This window comes from Pygocentrus nattereri, chromosome 17, assembly GCF_015220715.1.
Source record: "Pygocentrus nattereri isolate fPygNat1 chromosome 17, fPygNat1.pri, whole genome shotgun sequence".
Classification (NCBI taxonomy): domain Eukaryota; kingdom Metazoa; phylum Chordata; class Actinopteri; order Characiformes; family Serrasalmidae; genus Pygocentrus; species Pygocentrus nattereri.
The window spans coordinates 24,738,253-24,753,294 of record NC_051227.1 but is presented as its reverse complement, the minus strand read 5'-3'; the positions used below and the strand labels follow the sequence as shown (position 1 = coordinate 24,753,294).

The window sequence follows — 15,042 nt, the reverse complement described above, 5'->3', positions numbered from 1 at the left end:
GTTGGGGTTGGTTAGCCTCAGGGTGAAACATGTGGCTAGTGGTGACTTTCCCTGGTTTCGGTGTTCTGCAGGTGTTCCTTCCTGCTGGTGCGTTTAGTAAAGAGCTCTTCTCTTCTCTTGCAGCAGATCATGGCCTCCTCTGTGTCTTACTCTCCGCCACAATGCAAAGTTGATTCCTGTGAATTTATATTACGTTGATGAGAAGTTTGGTTTGAATTATTAAAGATCTGAGTCATCTTGCTGGAGATCCGTCTTTAATGTAACAGTTACACCTGGTTTGTTGTATTACTTTTCAATTAGTTGCACACATCATTTAAATGTTATTGCTTTGTTTCTTACATTTACAGCATTTAGCAGACGCTCTTATCCAGAGCGACTTACAAGAAGTGCTTTGTCTACTAGAGAAAGTATCTTTGCTAGGTACCAATAGTTTAGAGAAAAAGACAGTCCTGAGCTCAGATACTGCTAGAAACAAAAGTCAGTGAATATTTTTTAAATTGTGGGGTCAAAAAACACCAATTGTTTTTATTACTGCCCCAAAGAAGTAAAAAATAAAAATCCATTGCTTGTTTCTTGGTGAAGACATTTAAGGTTTAAGTGATTAAGTGATACTTTTTTGATCCCACAACCGGGGAAATTCCACCTCCGCATTTAACCCATCCGTGAAGTGAAACACCACATACACACTAGTGAACACACACTAGGGGGCAGTGAGCACACGCTTGCCCAGAGCGGTGGGCAGCCCTATCCACGGCGTCCGGGGAGCAGTTAGGGGTTAGGTGTCTTGCTCAAGGACACCTCAGTCATGGACTGTCGGCCCTGGGGATCGAACTGGCAACCTTCCGGTACCAGGGCCAGTTCCCTAACCTTATTATTATTATTAATCATCAGTTTGCATAAAATTAGTAATGACTGAACAAATATGCAAAATTCACATTTCCTATTTGATGGAGGACATGTTTATTTTACTGTGCTTTGTAGTTTGCTCTGGCTTCCTAGCATTATAATGAAGTGTAACAGACATAAATTGCTCAATGGTCTTAATTTTAATGCATATTTAATGGTGTACCTCAGAGTAAAAACATGTTTTGTAAAGAATGCAAAAACAAGAAATGATTTGACATATAGACTTCACAATGTAATAATCATGCCAACTGATGAATTTCTCTCAGGGGCTTTCCTTCTAAAACCTTTAATGTCTTCACCAAGAAGCAAGCAATGGGTTTTTTATTTTTATTTTTTACTTGTTTGGGGCAGTTATAAAAACAACTGGTGTTTCTCGACCCCACAATTTTAAAAATATTCACGTCTACCAAACGGTCGAGAGGCACTCGGTGGAATGAACAGTCACTCAAAATGTGCTCCACCAAACGGTTGAGAAGAACATTAAAGGTAAGGTAGTTGGACACCTTTCCCCAAAACTCATGCAGAGACGGTTTTAACAGTGCGTTTAAATACATACAGCAGTGCTTTCTCTTCCCCCACGCTTAGCTTGGTGAACACGAAATCTGGCCTCATGATAAAAGACTACGTTCCCATTCTGTTATCTTACTGAGCCTCTCGCCGCCAAACCGCCGTCGCACTGTTTCAGCAATTATTAACCTTTCTGCTTGTGTACAGGACCAAACCATCTTCACTCCTTTCGAGGACTGTTGGGCGTCGCCGGTCAGCGCAGAACGTCCAAATTCCTAAAGACATGCCGAAAAGAGAAGAGATGAACCAAACTAGCGTAAAGCAGTTACTTTAAAAGAACTACTAGAAAGATACTGCCTCGTAATTCAGAGATACATGTGAAGTGGTTTCACTGTGAACCCCTATCAGAGCAGATAAGACCTTCCTGCTTCACCTGCTAAGTTTCAGGTTGCAGTCTCATACCTCCACAACACGACAGTGACAAAATGGAGGACTCACCTGTGTGAGGGAGCGAGTCGAGAGGTCTTCGGATACGTGTTTCCTGATGAGTGGTCGAGTTTTCCGTTCGTGCTTTTGTTTTTAACGTTGGGGAAAAGTAGTTTTGACTGTTGAAGAGTACCGTGTTTCAGAAAATGCGCCACTTTTTAATTCTAGCCGTCCTCTTGATGGTAACAGGTACGGACGTTTTATTTTCGGTTCGAATTCTTTTCTCCGGTTGTTTATGTCTGTCTAGAAATCTATAATTTAGGAGTTTTTGGTAAGACTGGCATTTAGGCATTGCTTAATATATTAACTATAGTATAACAGATCAGGCCTCATGTTGTGGTGTCAGGTGCCTATATAAGGTGCTATTAACACCTTTTACTGTTATGATGACTTACTGTCGTGTGAAACTGGCCTTATACTGGCTTCTCAATAGAAAAGACACTCTTGATTTGTTATTGGTGCGTGATGCAGGATTAATTTGCTGAAGCTCCACTGTTGGAAGTCAAACAGGGCTTTAACATATGACTAAATCGCGAATTGAATATACTGTTTTTAAACACAAGCAGCAATGAATCCCTAAAAGCTAAAAGGCTGAGTTGTGGTAAAGTAGGGAGGTGCTTAGTACATGTCTCAACAGCTCAGTTTCCACAAAACTTGAGTCATGTGCAGTGCAGTCATATCGGTTTCGGTAACAATGCTTTAAAGTTATGTATCAGTTTGCAGTTTATTGAAACAATTTATTCTTCTTGCCAGAAGTAACTCTATATTATTGTCATATCTTTATGTATAAGGTTAATTTTGTGCAAGAAGTTTCCAAACGAGTGGTCGAGTTTCCATTCATGCTTTTATTTTTAACGTTGGGTGAAAGTATTTTTGACTGTTGAAGAGGACCGTATTTCAAAAAATGTGCCACTTTTTAATTCTAGCCGTCATCTTGATGGTAACAGGTATGGACGTTTTATTTTCAGTTTGAATTCTTTTCTTTGGTTGTTTATGTCTGTTTAGAAATCTGTAGTTCAGGAGTTTTTGGTAAGACAGGCATTTAGATGATGCTAAATACCTAAACAATAAGTTCACCTGTTCTCTCTAATCAAGTCAAAGTTTATTTATATAGCGCTTTTTACAACAGACGTTGTCAGAAAGCAGCTTTACAGAAAAGGAAAAAAAAAAACCACATTCTGGGTGTGAGCCCCCATGAGCAAGCCGACAGTGACCGTGGCAGAGAAAACTCCCTAAGAGCAAGAGGAACAAACCTAGAGAGAAACCAAGACTCAAAAAAGGAAACTATCCTTCTCTGGTCGACACCAGATAGCAAAAATAACAATAGTAGCAGGGGATTTAAACAATTAGTGTGATACAAAAAAGGGGGAAAAGCAGATAATAGCCAGCTGTCTGTAACTTTACATGTTCTGCTATGCTGGGGGCGGTTCATGTTGAGTAGCTATGTGTTCAGAAGACCTGTTACTCCAAATCAGTTGAATAGAAATCTTTTTGAAATTAATAAGTTTGAGTTAGTGCGCATAATTGGCGACCACTTTCTGCAGAGTCAATCACTACAGACCTCCAAACTTCCTGTGGCCTTCAGATTAGCTCAAGAACAGTGTAGAGAGCCTCATGGAATGGGTTTCCATGGCCGAGCAGCTGCATCCAAGCCTTACATCACCGAGCGCAATGCAAAGCGTCGAATGCAGTGGTTTAAAGTGCCGCCACTGGACTCTAGAGCAGTGAAGACGTGGATGAGTGTGTTTGGTATGGAAGAATTTGACTGGCCTGCACCTGACCTGATGGAACACCTTTGGGATGAATTAGAGCAGAGACTGTGAGCCAGGCCTTCTCGTCCAACGTCAGTTTCTAACCTCACAAATGCGCTTCTTGAAGAATGGTTAAAAATTCCCATAGACACACTCCTAAACCTTGAGGAAAGCCTTCTCAAAAGAGTTGAAGCTGTTATAGCTGCAAAGGGTGAGCCGACATCATATTAAACCCTATGGATTAAGAATGGGATGTCACTCGATCATATGTGTGTGAAGGCAGACGAGTGAATACTTTTGGCAATATAGTATAATGTGTTCCTCTGAGGACTCACTTTTTTTCTAGTTATTTCAGATTCAAAACTGGTGTTTGGTGATGTATTTATTAATATTGTCTTGTTATTACTTGAGCAACACATAATGAACAGCATTTAATTTCCACTTAAACTAATACACCTCTTTACATCTGAGGCCCGTAGACAATAACAGAATTAACAGAAATCCTGAGACTAGCTGCTGACCCTTCATAAACAGGAACAATAAGCCTGGGATTTATGTATTCTTTGATGGCCAATGTAGAAAGCATCAGAAGTACATTATATCCCCTATTTGCAAAGAAATAATTGTGTAGTGGAATTGTTGTTAACTAAGGAGCAAAGGTTTTGGACATCTCGTCCCCTTGGAATGATAAGGTTTTATATGCGTTCTGAGCAATTTTGAGATATTGAGCTTCAGAGACTTTGCATTCCAAATAGCAACACCGTAATGTGGAACACGTCTCTGTCATACCTGAAAATGACAGATACCTAAATTGTATTCTAAATGCACAGCATCAGGATTATATCAAATTTGTAAATGAGTTTTGTTAAACAGGCCAAATGGAGAAAGAAGCTTCTAATCCCTTTCTGCTTGGAATGATGAGGTTTTATCTGGCAAAGCATGAAAGAAGCAATGATTTTCAATAAACACAAACTCAGGAGTCTCATTTGTTGACTTATGTTGAATTTCATTCAACCATGCTTGACACTGACTTTTCATGTGTTGACATTTTGTACAATATTAACTACGTCTGCCTCTTCTTTTCCTACAGACTTCACTGTGGGAGTGAATGTCTTTTGTCCAACGAAACGCTATGTGGTCATCCTATTTCAGCCTGTGACTCTTAATTGTGACTACACCACCACAGCCACATCGCCTCCTATCATCACCTGGAAGTATAAGTCATTCTGCAGAGACCCAATTCAAGCCGCCTTAAACCCTGGAAGTGCAGAGAACACCTTGGCCCAGGCCAACCCCAACTATAACCCTAACATTGAGTGTGCAGACAGTGCGAGGACCGTACGCATCGTGGCTTCTAAACAGACTGCAGTCACGCTAGGAACCGATTACCAGGGCCGCAAAATGAGCATCCTCAACAGTAAGTATCAGTGAGGGCTGAAATGAAGACTATGTGAACTCTGGTTTGGGTCCTTGATTTAATGCTTTTTTTGGGCGTCCAACAATTTACAGTTAAGAACGTTTCTAGGAAAGCTGCCTTTACCTTGGGTTTAAAGATTTCAAAAGATTTCAAAATAATGCAACACCAGCAGTGATTTGTTAGGATTAGTAGCATTAGTGGTAAGATTGTGATAATAGTTACAGTTAAATGCCGCTTTAGCATTAGTCATTAGTTACGTATCTGGACGAGATATTTAAAAAGAGCCTAAATGCAAACAGAATGATAATATGGTTTCACAGCAACATATTAGTAAGTAGGTAGTAAGTCAAAAGTGTTTATAAAGCATGTTTTTTTTGTTTTTTTTTGCTGCCCAGCAGCTTGTTTCCATCAAAATGGGTTTTAGTGATAATGCTGTACATAATAATGTAATTTCCAACGTAGGATTGTGCAATATTATAAGTACTGATTAAAAATGTTCTAGGACTGTCATGGATATGTAATTTTAGCTGATGATTAATTGTCATACATAATTGTGGTCAATTTAACTAAAACACAAGTCAAAAGTGACCAAATTGGCTGATTAGCCACCTTACTTGCTATTTACATTTATCTAGTAGCTAACACTGGTTTTACTGTCAAACCAACACTGTTGCACAATTTTGCATAATTGCATAATTTTGCATAATTTTGAATTAGTGTAAAGAATTAAGCAAAGCTACATGTTCTTCTGGAGTGAAATATAAAATTAATTCTGCCAGCATACCTGTTAAATATAGAAGAATTAGCTATGTGGCATACAAAAAACAGCATAAAAACATTATTCAGTGATGTTTTAATAAAATTCTTATATTTACAGTAATGTGCCTCAACACAATGCACCCAGTTCAGTTTTGCTGCATAATATGATGGTGAAATCTAAGGACCGTGGAATATGACTGCAGTCAGCTCAAATAATTGTGATCATGTCAAATACATATGTTTTGTGTAATAATTGTGATAGGCCTACAATATTCTGTTAAACATGAATGGGGAACGTTATATGAACATTCAGAAAATATTAGTCAGTTTCTATTTACATTTCCTTTCTGAAGCATTAAATTCATTTTAAAAAATCTGTTGGATGGAAATGCAGCTACAGTCTCTCTGATGGGCTTCTAAGAGAAGTCATTGGTTTTCAGTGGTTAACCTAAATACTTCTGTCTAATGACTAATTGCTCCTCTTTTCCCCTTTATCACCTATTGTATATTCATTAGTCAATATTCCATTCTTTATTCATATTGCTCTTGTCGTATTATTGTTCTGCCGTCTAGTGTCCACCAGAGGTGGAGGGGTTCCATGGATTCATAGTTTCTTCCTCTTGCTCTAAGAGAATTCATCTTAGTGTCATCTTATAGTGACAACAGCTGTTGTAGAAGGCGGTAAACAAAAAAAAGGTATTGATAGTTGTATTAAATAAATATGAACAAATAAATCATAAAATAGAACAAAGACAAACGTGAGACAGAGCAGTAGCTGCCTTACTTACATCCTTAAAATATGATAACAAATGACAAAAAAGAAAGTGCTCAAAATACTAAAAAGTATGCTTTAGGTCTTGTTTTAAAAATGTTAATCAAGTTGATTTCACAGCTAGGAGGGCCTGGGTTCGATTCCCTGGCTGGGCCACTGGGGTCCTCTCTGTGTGGAGTCTGCATGTTCTCCCCGTGTCTGCGTGGGTTTCCTCCGGGTTCTCCGGTTTCCTCCCACAGTCCAAAGACATGCAGTCAGACCAATTGGACGTGCTAAATTACCCCTAGTTGTGAGTGTGTGAAAGTGTCTGTCTGCCCTGCGATGGACTGGTGACCTGTCCAGGGTGAATCCTGCCTTCTGCCCAATAACCGCTGGGATAGGCTCCAGCACCCCCAGCCCCCGCCCCCTCGACCCTGAAGCAGCTTAGAAAGTGTGTGTGTGAGTGAGAGTTGTTGTCTTGGGCATGTTATGTGTTGTATGACACACATTTGTCTATCTCTGTCTCAGAAGCGGACCTCAACATTGCACAGACTGCATGGGGTGACAGCGGTGTGTATGTCTGCAGTGTTGCTTCATCAGAGGACCTCTCGGGAAATGGGGAGGACTACACTGAGCTTATTGTGTTGGGTAAGATTTATGGATTGTGTTGATCTCCACAGGTATACTTAAAATCTAATCCATCATTCTTCTGTTATGAAATCATCCTTTTGCCACTGTACACTTCTGGTTGTTTTCTTTGGTGAGTGATGCAGTTATTTTAGAGTATTATAGAGGATGTGGGAGTGTGAAGTGCTCTTTTGCTTTGTGATGACTAACTGGCTGGTGTTGGTCCAACTTGAGCAGCCACATCTTGTTATTTAATGAATTTGTAGACTACAGAAATTCAAGAGGAAAATATATATTTTTTTAATGTTTGGGTAGATGCAGCAGAGCCTTTTTTTAATAATTATGGCTTTGTTGTTCTTTCACAGAGAGAAAGTCAAATACTACAGACCTGCTGCCTGGCATTGACTTACTGATCATGGAAGGTACACAAAGTGCACCTCTGTAGTCCTAGAAGGCTACTTGAGCTATGGACTTTTATCTGCTCTGAGGTCTTCACAAGGGAGGCTACTGTCTGAACAGATAAAACTGAAGGTCATGGGGTGTTTCTCAAAAATCAGTAATGTCATAGTTTCTGAACATGCAAGCACCAGCACTGGCCAGTGGCTTTTAAAAATTGGACTTGCAAAATGACCCTTTCAGGAGGAGCCCTGTGGTTGATGAAGATCTCAACATAATTCAGTTTCTTGCTTCTAAATTCTAACACTTCAGTGAACAGCTCTACAGGTTGCTGTGGAAGGTGCTTCATATCAGGGATAGTGACAGTAGATGTTGTGGCGTTTTTTTTGTGCAGTTTTTATGTGAATGGAGGGGTTGTTATGATTTTTGTGGCAGCTCGACTGGTGGTGTTTTAAAGGCAACCTGTCGGACAGGTTTTTCTGTCTCTGCTTTTTTTTTTTTTTTTTCTTTCCCTGATCTGCAGCACTACATTGTGATGTGTTATGTTTGTTGCATTACTCATACATTTGGAGGCATTACAGCGTCTCCCGTTTAAGCAGTATGCACAACACATACACAGATGTTCTGTTGAGAATATTTATTTTAAGGGCAAGTCACCCAATTTTTCAGAATCATCCACTCTCAAAGACATCTTTAAAGGAGAATAAGCTGTATCTGCTGCCTTTAAGTTCTGAACGAATGTGTATGCAGTTCTGAAAAATTGTTGACTCTTTTCATAAACCCTGTCCTGACAGTATCTGATGAAGCAAGTTATTCATTACTTGTGAGTTTTAATTTGACCTTGTTCTTTATCTTAACCCCCATTTCTCTCAGACTGGCTGTTGGTAGTGTTGGTGGTGCTCGGGTTCCTGTTGCTGCTGCTCTTGATCGGCATCTGTTGGTGTCAGTGTTGTCCTCACACATGTTGCTGTTATGTGAGCTGTCCCTGCTGCCCAGATCGCTGCTGCTGCCCACGGGCACGTAAGTACACATGTTCAGTCATTTACCCTCCATGCTACGTCTGTCCCTTCAAACATTGGTGAATCAACTTCAACATAAAAGGCAAAATTTTACACTTAAAAATACGCAGGAATAAATTAGTGCAGTTTCTTTGATTTGATTTATAAAGAGCTGCAAGGATCTTACAAAGCTGGGATTAAATCAGTGTATAGTAAATGCATACTGATCTGAACGGCATTCCGAGTACGGTTTCACAGAGCATCCAACAAAGCATCCAACAATAAAGTCAGCATTGTTCTTCTTTTATATAGCACTCAAAGCTCCAATTTCACATGCTGATCCGTTTTACTGTGGTCAAGGTGAACGTCATTAGACATTCTTATCACTGTTTTCTTCCATTTAAAGTCTATGAAGCTGGTAAAGCAGTGAAGGCAGGAGTTCCCAGCCAGTATGCAGCAAGTCTCTTTGCCCCCAGCATGTATGGGCAGCCGGTATATGCTGTGGGGGCTCAACCGCCTCCCATCCCAATGCTTCCTATGCCACAGGGTGTGACTGGCGTGCCCCCTAGTGGCTATGGCAGGGAGTTTGACACAGCCAGTTCAGGTGAGTACCCCTTTTATGCACAGTGTTTTTCTCTTCTTTAATTTCTGTTCTATAAAAAGATAACTTGTTAGCAGATTTTTGTAAAAATGCTCTCTAATCTTTAACCCTTATTGATGTAGTTGGTCATGGATCTCAGGTACCACTGCTACATGACCATGAAGGAGGTGCAGGCCAGAGTAAGTGTAAAAGAGAACACTTAAAGCTTATAAAATTATGCTGTGCCATAAATTGCCATGTGATCTATGAACAGGAAACCAGATAAATCAAGTTTGAATGTTTTCACTGGCTGTGTCAGTTATATTGCATATGTTTTTAATATTTTGAAAACTTCATGTAAAATTTAGCTTGTGGGACAAACTGGTTGTGTTTCAGCTCGCAGTGGTTATCGCATCCAGGCAAATGAAAATGGGGACCCTACTCGAGTGCTGTACTACATGGAACGAGAATTGGCCAACCTGGACCCCACTCGCCCAGGAGATGCAGCAGGCAAATACAGTCGCCGTGAGTGATCTTGGGCTTGGGTCTGTCCTGTACTTTGTTTGGGGTATCACTTATATCTTTTGTGAAATGATGGTGGTGAATGCAAAAAGCCAATCTGGGAGATACTTAAGTTTCTCCTACATTTACTTTTTGCCTAAAAAATTGAAGAGGGTGGTTGTTTTTGTGATTTTTGTGGTGTAAAAAAATAAATTTTTCTTTTTTGGTGTCTTTACCTTTTTTCTTGCTTCTGTTCACTTTTTTCTTTTTCACTTAACCTGTTGTTCAATTACTCTCTTACTCACCTACTCACTCAAACCTGTACTTCCTCTCTCACGCATCCCATCCTCTTTCTTTCTTTCTATCGATTTCTCTGCCGTTCTCTTTCTCTCGTTATCTCCAGCAGTGGATAGCCTAAGTGAGATCAGCTCCCTGCATGATGGCGGTGACCCTCGTAATCGTGGTCGTGCCAGACCTCCACAGCTGACCACAGTGTATGATGACGAAAACATGAGTACCATCAGCAGTGTGTCACAGAACATTCGCAGAGATGACCCCAGAAGGCCTGGGCCTGGACCTGGACCTGCACATGGACCTGGGCATGGACCTGGACCTGTGGGCAGCCGTGGCCGTGCTCGTTCAATGGATAATCTTGATGATATTGGCCGCCGTTACAGAGACCATGATAATTCTTCCCCTAGGGACAGAGGAGGCAGGAGAGGGTGAGTTAAGAGATCTTCATGGTAACTCTCACCTATAAATTAGTTTTTATACACTCATAGCTTTTATGATTTTGTTTCAGATAAGACGATGCTCATTCCACAAGTCATCTAAACTGATAGTCACATGAACTTTAAGCTTTATTTTAGTAAACTTCTAGTTCACTTGATTTAAATGGCATGGGAATGTCAGTCAAGAGGCTTTTATTGTCATTCCATCTATGTACAAGTACACAGTGGAGTGAAATTATGTTCCTCCAGGAACAACACGGTGCAACAAGGAACAGAAAGTGCGATCGTGCAGACATAGTGTGCAAACAAAAAATTTAACTAGAAACAATAAATATGATCAATTAAACAGACATTAGACACAGTAAATAGACAGGACAGTGCAGCACCAACAACTCATTCTGGACATGAGGTACTGAGAATAAGGTGCAGAGATATTTAACATGCTGTGATCCGTGAATCTCGCAGTCAGATGACATACATAAACACAGCAGCTACCAAGGTACTAAAACAGTGTAAACACAGTGTTAGCAGCAATGTTCCAGATAGTGCAAGTAGAGTGTCAAGAGTCAGTTGTCCTCATCAAATGCTGTAGGGTCTTGCGGTCTGAGGCGGTGCAATTCCTAAACCAAGCGATGATGCAGCTGCTCAGGATGCTCTCCACAGTCCCCCTGTAGAACATGGTGAGGATGGGAGGGGGAGATGAGCCTTCTTCAGTCTTGGCAGGAGCGCTGCTGGGCTCTCTTGGCTATGGAGTTGGTGTTGAGGGACCAGGTGAGGTTATCTGTGATGTGGACACCGAGGAACTTGCTCCTGATGATTTCCGTAGCAGAGCCAGTGATGTTCAGTGGGGGGTGGTCACCTCACACTCTTCGGAAGTCAACAACCATCTCTTTAGTTTTATATTTAGTCTTAGTCCTTATATATTATTCCATAAATGGAAACTAAGAAAAAAAAATCATTATTTTTGTGAGGTCATACAAACTGACACAATACACATCCACCTATTCATCCAAAAGCAGTTTAGCCCTGTGAATTCTCATTCAAGTTATATGGAGTGTTTCAGCCTGAGGTGCTTTTTGAATGAGGCACAGTAGAACAGAGGTCATTTACATGTCTTTTATTGGAAGAAAACCTTGTATCTCCAAAGTGGTCACTTTACAGGAGCAGGGAAAAAACAAGCTTTATTTTTAATGTAAGTTAATGCAACATTTTTGGGCAACTATTTGTAATTTTTAAAGGCAAACAGTAATTTTCAAATTATGTCAAAAACTGAAAGAACCAAACAGAAGATGAGATTTTCTTCCAGCAGCAGCGATTTGTCAGTCTTAAATGCAAATGCAGTATGTGGGTGAAATTCTAGAAAAATGTAGACTGTGGACTCTTTAAACGGATTAAGATATACATTTGCTCTCTGTTCACATTGTTGTTTTATGTGCCATGTCTCGTTGCAGCTCGGGTGATGAATGGAGCAGCAGTGCTCGTGGATATGATCGAGACTTTGAAGATCGACGCCGGCGTGACTACTCCCCAGATGATCATCGCAGTGGTGACTCTAGGGGTGTAGGCTTTCAGGGCCGTCGCAGCCGTAGCCGTGATGACCTGATGGACCTGGAGCGTGAGAGGGGTCGTGGAGGCCGAGAGGCATATGATGACAGCTTCCTACGGGAAGCTATGGAGAGGAAGAAACTGGGCGAGCAGCAGCGGGCTCGGAGCCGCGAGCGCCTGGGCAGCGACAGTGATCGCTCTGACCGCTACAGGGGTGCTCAAGGGGGGCCACCCCCACTCCCCCTCACCCGGCCTGCAGGAAACCCTGATCGCCGTGGCAACAGCAGCTTCCCACCTCCTCCTCCCTACAATGAGGATACTGATAGCTTAGCGTCGTCCAAGAAGAGTAACCTGCGCAAGGTAAGGAGTTAATGCCTGTCTTTACTTTTTGTTTTAGTTTATAAATTGCTTTCATTTTTATTATCTTTACACCACTCATGGTTCATACGCCATAGTTTTAGACCATGACAGTTGTATTTGTATCAAAAGATACCATGGAAACTACAGTTTCTGGAATTTATAGTACAACCTAATGCATTGCTTTGTGTCTGAAAAAATGTCTCTCTTTCACAGAATGGGGCTGTGAGTCGTGAGAGTTTGGTGGTGTGAAGCATAAGCTCAGTGAGCTCTCTCAGCAAGACGCTTATTTGATGTATTTTGTAAGTTTGTGTCTTTCAGTGTCAGTTACATGTTCATCACAATGAGCGTGTGATGCCATACTCATTTACTGTATTGTTACTGTTTTAATCTTTTTATGAATTTGTGTGGTGTTACGAGCAAAATTTGCATCTGTATATTTTTATGCTTACATTTAAAAAGCTATATTTTGCTAAACTGAGATTTTGAAAACTCTTGAGTCCATCACACCTTTTATTCATTGTAGAATTGAGTATTTTTTAATGGTGTACAGATGACTGCAGTAATAATTGATTTAACAGATATGTTTCAGCTTTTTAAGCTCAAAAACAAAGTGTAAAAAAGAACTTTTCAGATTTCTTGCTTTGTAATATTTTTTTTCTACAATAACTAAACTTAATATAATAAAGGTTTCCTTGCTGCTCAGTTTATTACCATAACGGCAATGCGTAGTCATACCTGTACCTTGCTAATGTCTAATGATCCTTGCATACAAAAAGCTGTTGGCTGTCTCTTGTATGTTAATATTTGAAATGTGATAAATGTGCATTTCCCGTATTGTCTGGTTTGCCTCTGAATTAACCAGAGATTGTGTAAATTGTTTCATACATTTTCATAAAGATTTTCAGTAATTTGCTGTAGTTGTATATTTTTTCAGCTATGATGTCTTAGCTGTTTTGTTATTGGTTTACAAATCATCTGGCAATAAATCTTTCCTACATGACACGAGTATGTGTTCATGTGTAGCCACTAGGTGGCATTAGTCGTTTTTTTTTTTAAAACGGCAGCAAGGGAAGCAGAGCCACTTAGGATTTGATGTGCAAATCTTTATTTTAAAACAAAGTTAGTGATCTGTTCTGGATGTTGTTCCTTTCACATTCATAAACAGCTTTAGAGACTAACACCAATATTAATTAATCTACAAAGAGCCTTAATTCTAAAAGTTTAGAGAAAGCAAGTGTTGTTACTGAAACCCCTTGGAATGACTCATGATGAAATGAGAAGGATATTGTTGTGAGTTCATAGAAGTACATAAAGATTTTTATTTATTCATATATTTATTTAGCCTAAGCTGTACATCTCAGGAATAGAAAAGAAAAGCTTGGTTGAGCAGTAAGCATTCCAGTCATATTCATCTGATATAAAATGTGTTTAAAGTCAACCAACATGTTCTCAAATATAATCAAGAAGCAACTTTGTTGTTTGATTAGGTTTTAGGGTGATTTATATATATCAATAGTGAAACGTAGCTACACTTCATCAGATCTGTAGAAGACTGCCAGCATTTTGCAGTTGAGTCTTTCTGTTTCTCGGGTTTTCTTTATTCGCTTTAGTTTTTCAAACAAGGTTATTTAAGATGATGAGTAAATCTACCAACACCACAAGTCAGAAGGTAGCACTAGAAGGATTGCTGGCCTTTTAGCTTCACTGTCAATGTAAAGATATTATCAGAAGATCACAGACATCTCTAGATTTCAGCTTCAGAAGCCCCAGAACTTCTTTGCTTGCCAAGATAACTGCAGAAATGCACACATAGACCTTTCCTCCATCTGGTGTCTTAAAGCAGACTGCTGCTCTTGACGCTACCCAAAAAGATGTTTCTTAAAGAGATAAAACAGGAGGGATGGCAACAGCCTCATTAGATCTGATAACCACTTGGCCATCTTCAGCAGACAAGATTCCCTCAAGAAAAAAATCCCTTGAAGTTGACCAACAACCAGGACACAACACTGGCAGAGGAAAAGCTTATGTACTGTGGCCAACTATAGGTGGGACATTAGGCACCACGGCTTGTATGTGTACCTGAGGATGTGCACATTGACATTTTGGAAACGTGTGGAGAAGGTACTGTTGTGTATTTGGCCAGCTGTAGTCTTACTGTGAAAGGCTGTGAAAGATTGCCCTTAGGGCTGAGGCCGGCTGCCTGCACTGAAACAATGAAACCTCAAGTCATGTTATGTCATTAACATAATCAGCAAAGATATTCAGATACACCGGCACATGCACAGATGAGTAAAAGCCTCCTTGGTCAGGATGTATAATAATTCTCTTCTTCTGAATCATCTGAATCATGATTTGACTGTCTTTAAAAATGCATGCAATGTGCTTAATTTGTGTTCTGGTTGCCCTTTTTCCCTTTGAGACCTTGACCGACCCCCTACCAAAAAAAAAAAAAGACTCTGCACAGGTTTGCAGGTTCACCACACCACTGGGGCCATCACACTGCCAACACTGGCTTAGAAGAGTTCCATGGACTCATGTTGGACCAAATTTGAATCCACTAATTATGACACAAAAAGCAACTTTTTTCTGCTCCTCAACAGTCCAGTGTTGACGCTCCTCTGCCTATTAGAGACATGCTTTCTTGTTCTTGTTGTAGCCCAATTAATGGAACGTCTGATAAGTGGTGCTTTCAGAGATAGCATACTGCCCACCAGTTGAACTCTCTCA

General features: G+C 40.3%; 1 protein-coding gene across 8 annotated transcripts; it reads left to right on the top strand.

Moving 5' to 3' along the window:
• The first annotated feature begins 1,872 nt into the window (after nt 1-1,872).
• On the top strand, nt 1,873-13,315 carry lsr (lipolysis stimulated lipoprotein receptor). 8 transcript variants are annotated; one of them, XM_017696885.2, is made up of 11 exons: nt 1,873-2,088; nt 4,741-5,067; nt 7,106-7,225; nt 7,570-7,626; nt 8,474-8,620; nt 9,005-9,202; nt 9,322-9,378; nt 9,575-9,688; nt 10,086-10,401; nt 11,862-12,315; nt 12,529-13,315. In XM_017696885.2, exons 1-11 carry the CDS (start codon nt 2,046-2,048, stop codon nt 12,562-12,564), a joined length of 1,869 nt encoding a protein of 622 aa, XP_017552374.1. In that variant the 5' UTR covers nt 1,873-2,045; the 3' UTR covers nt 12,565-13,315. The 8 variants fall into 8 exon arrangements, with proteins under 8 accessions (XP_017552374.1, XP_017552373.1, XP_017552372.1 ...); XM_017696884.2 differs by having other exon boundaries at nt 10,083-10,401; XM_017696883.2 differs by having other exon boundaries at nt 9,575-9,703.
• The last annotated feature ends 1,727 nt before the right edge of the window (nt 13,316-15,042 follow it).

Bases quoted from the DNA above. Each gene is read 5' to 3' on its own strand.
- lsr (XM_017696881.2), top strand. From the start codon at position 2,046: ATGCGCCACTTTTTAATTCTAGCCGTCCTCTTGATGGTAACAG. The intron at 8,621-9,004 runs GTAAGTACACAT...TTCCATTTAAAG, and splicing joins CTGCTGCTGCCCACGGGCAC to TCTATGAAGCTGGTAAAGCA. The intron at 9,704-10,082 runs GTGAGTGATCTT...CGTTATCTCCAG, and splicing joins AGCAGGCAAATACAGTCGCC to CAGTGGATAGCCTAAGTGAG.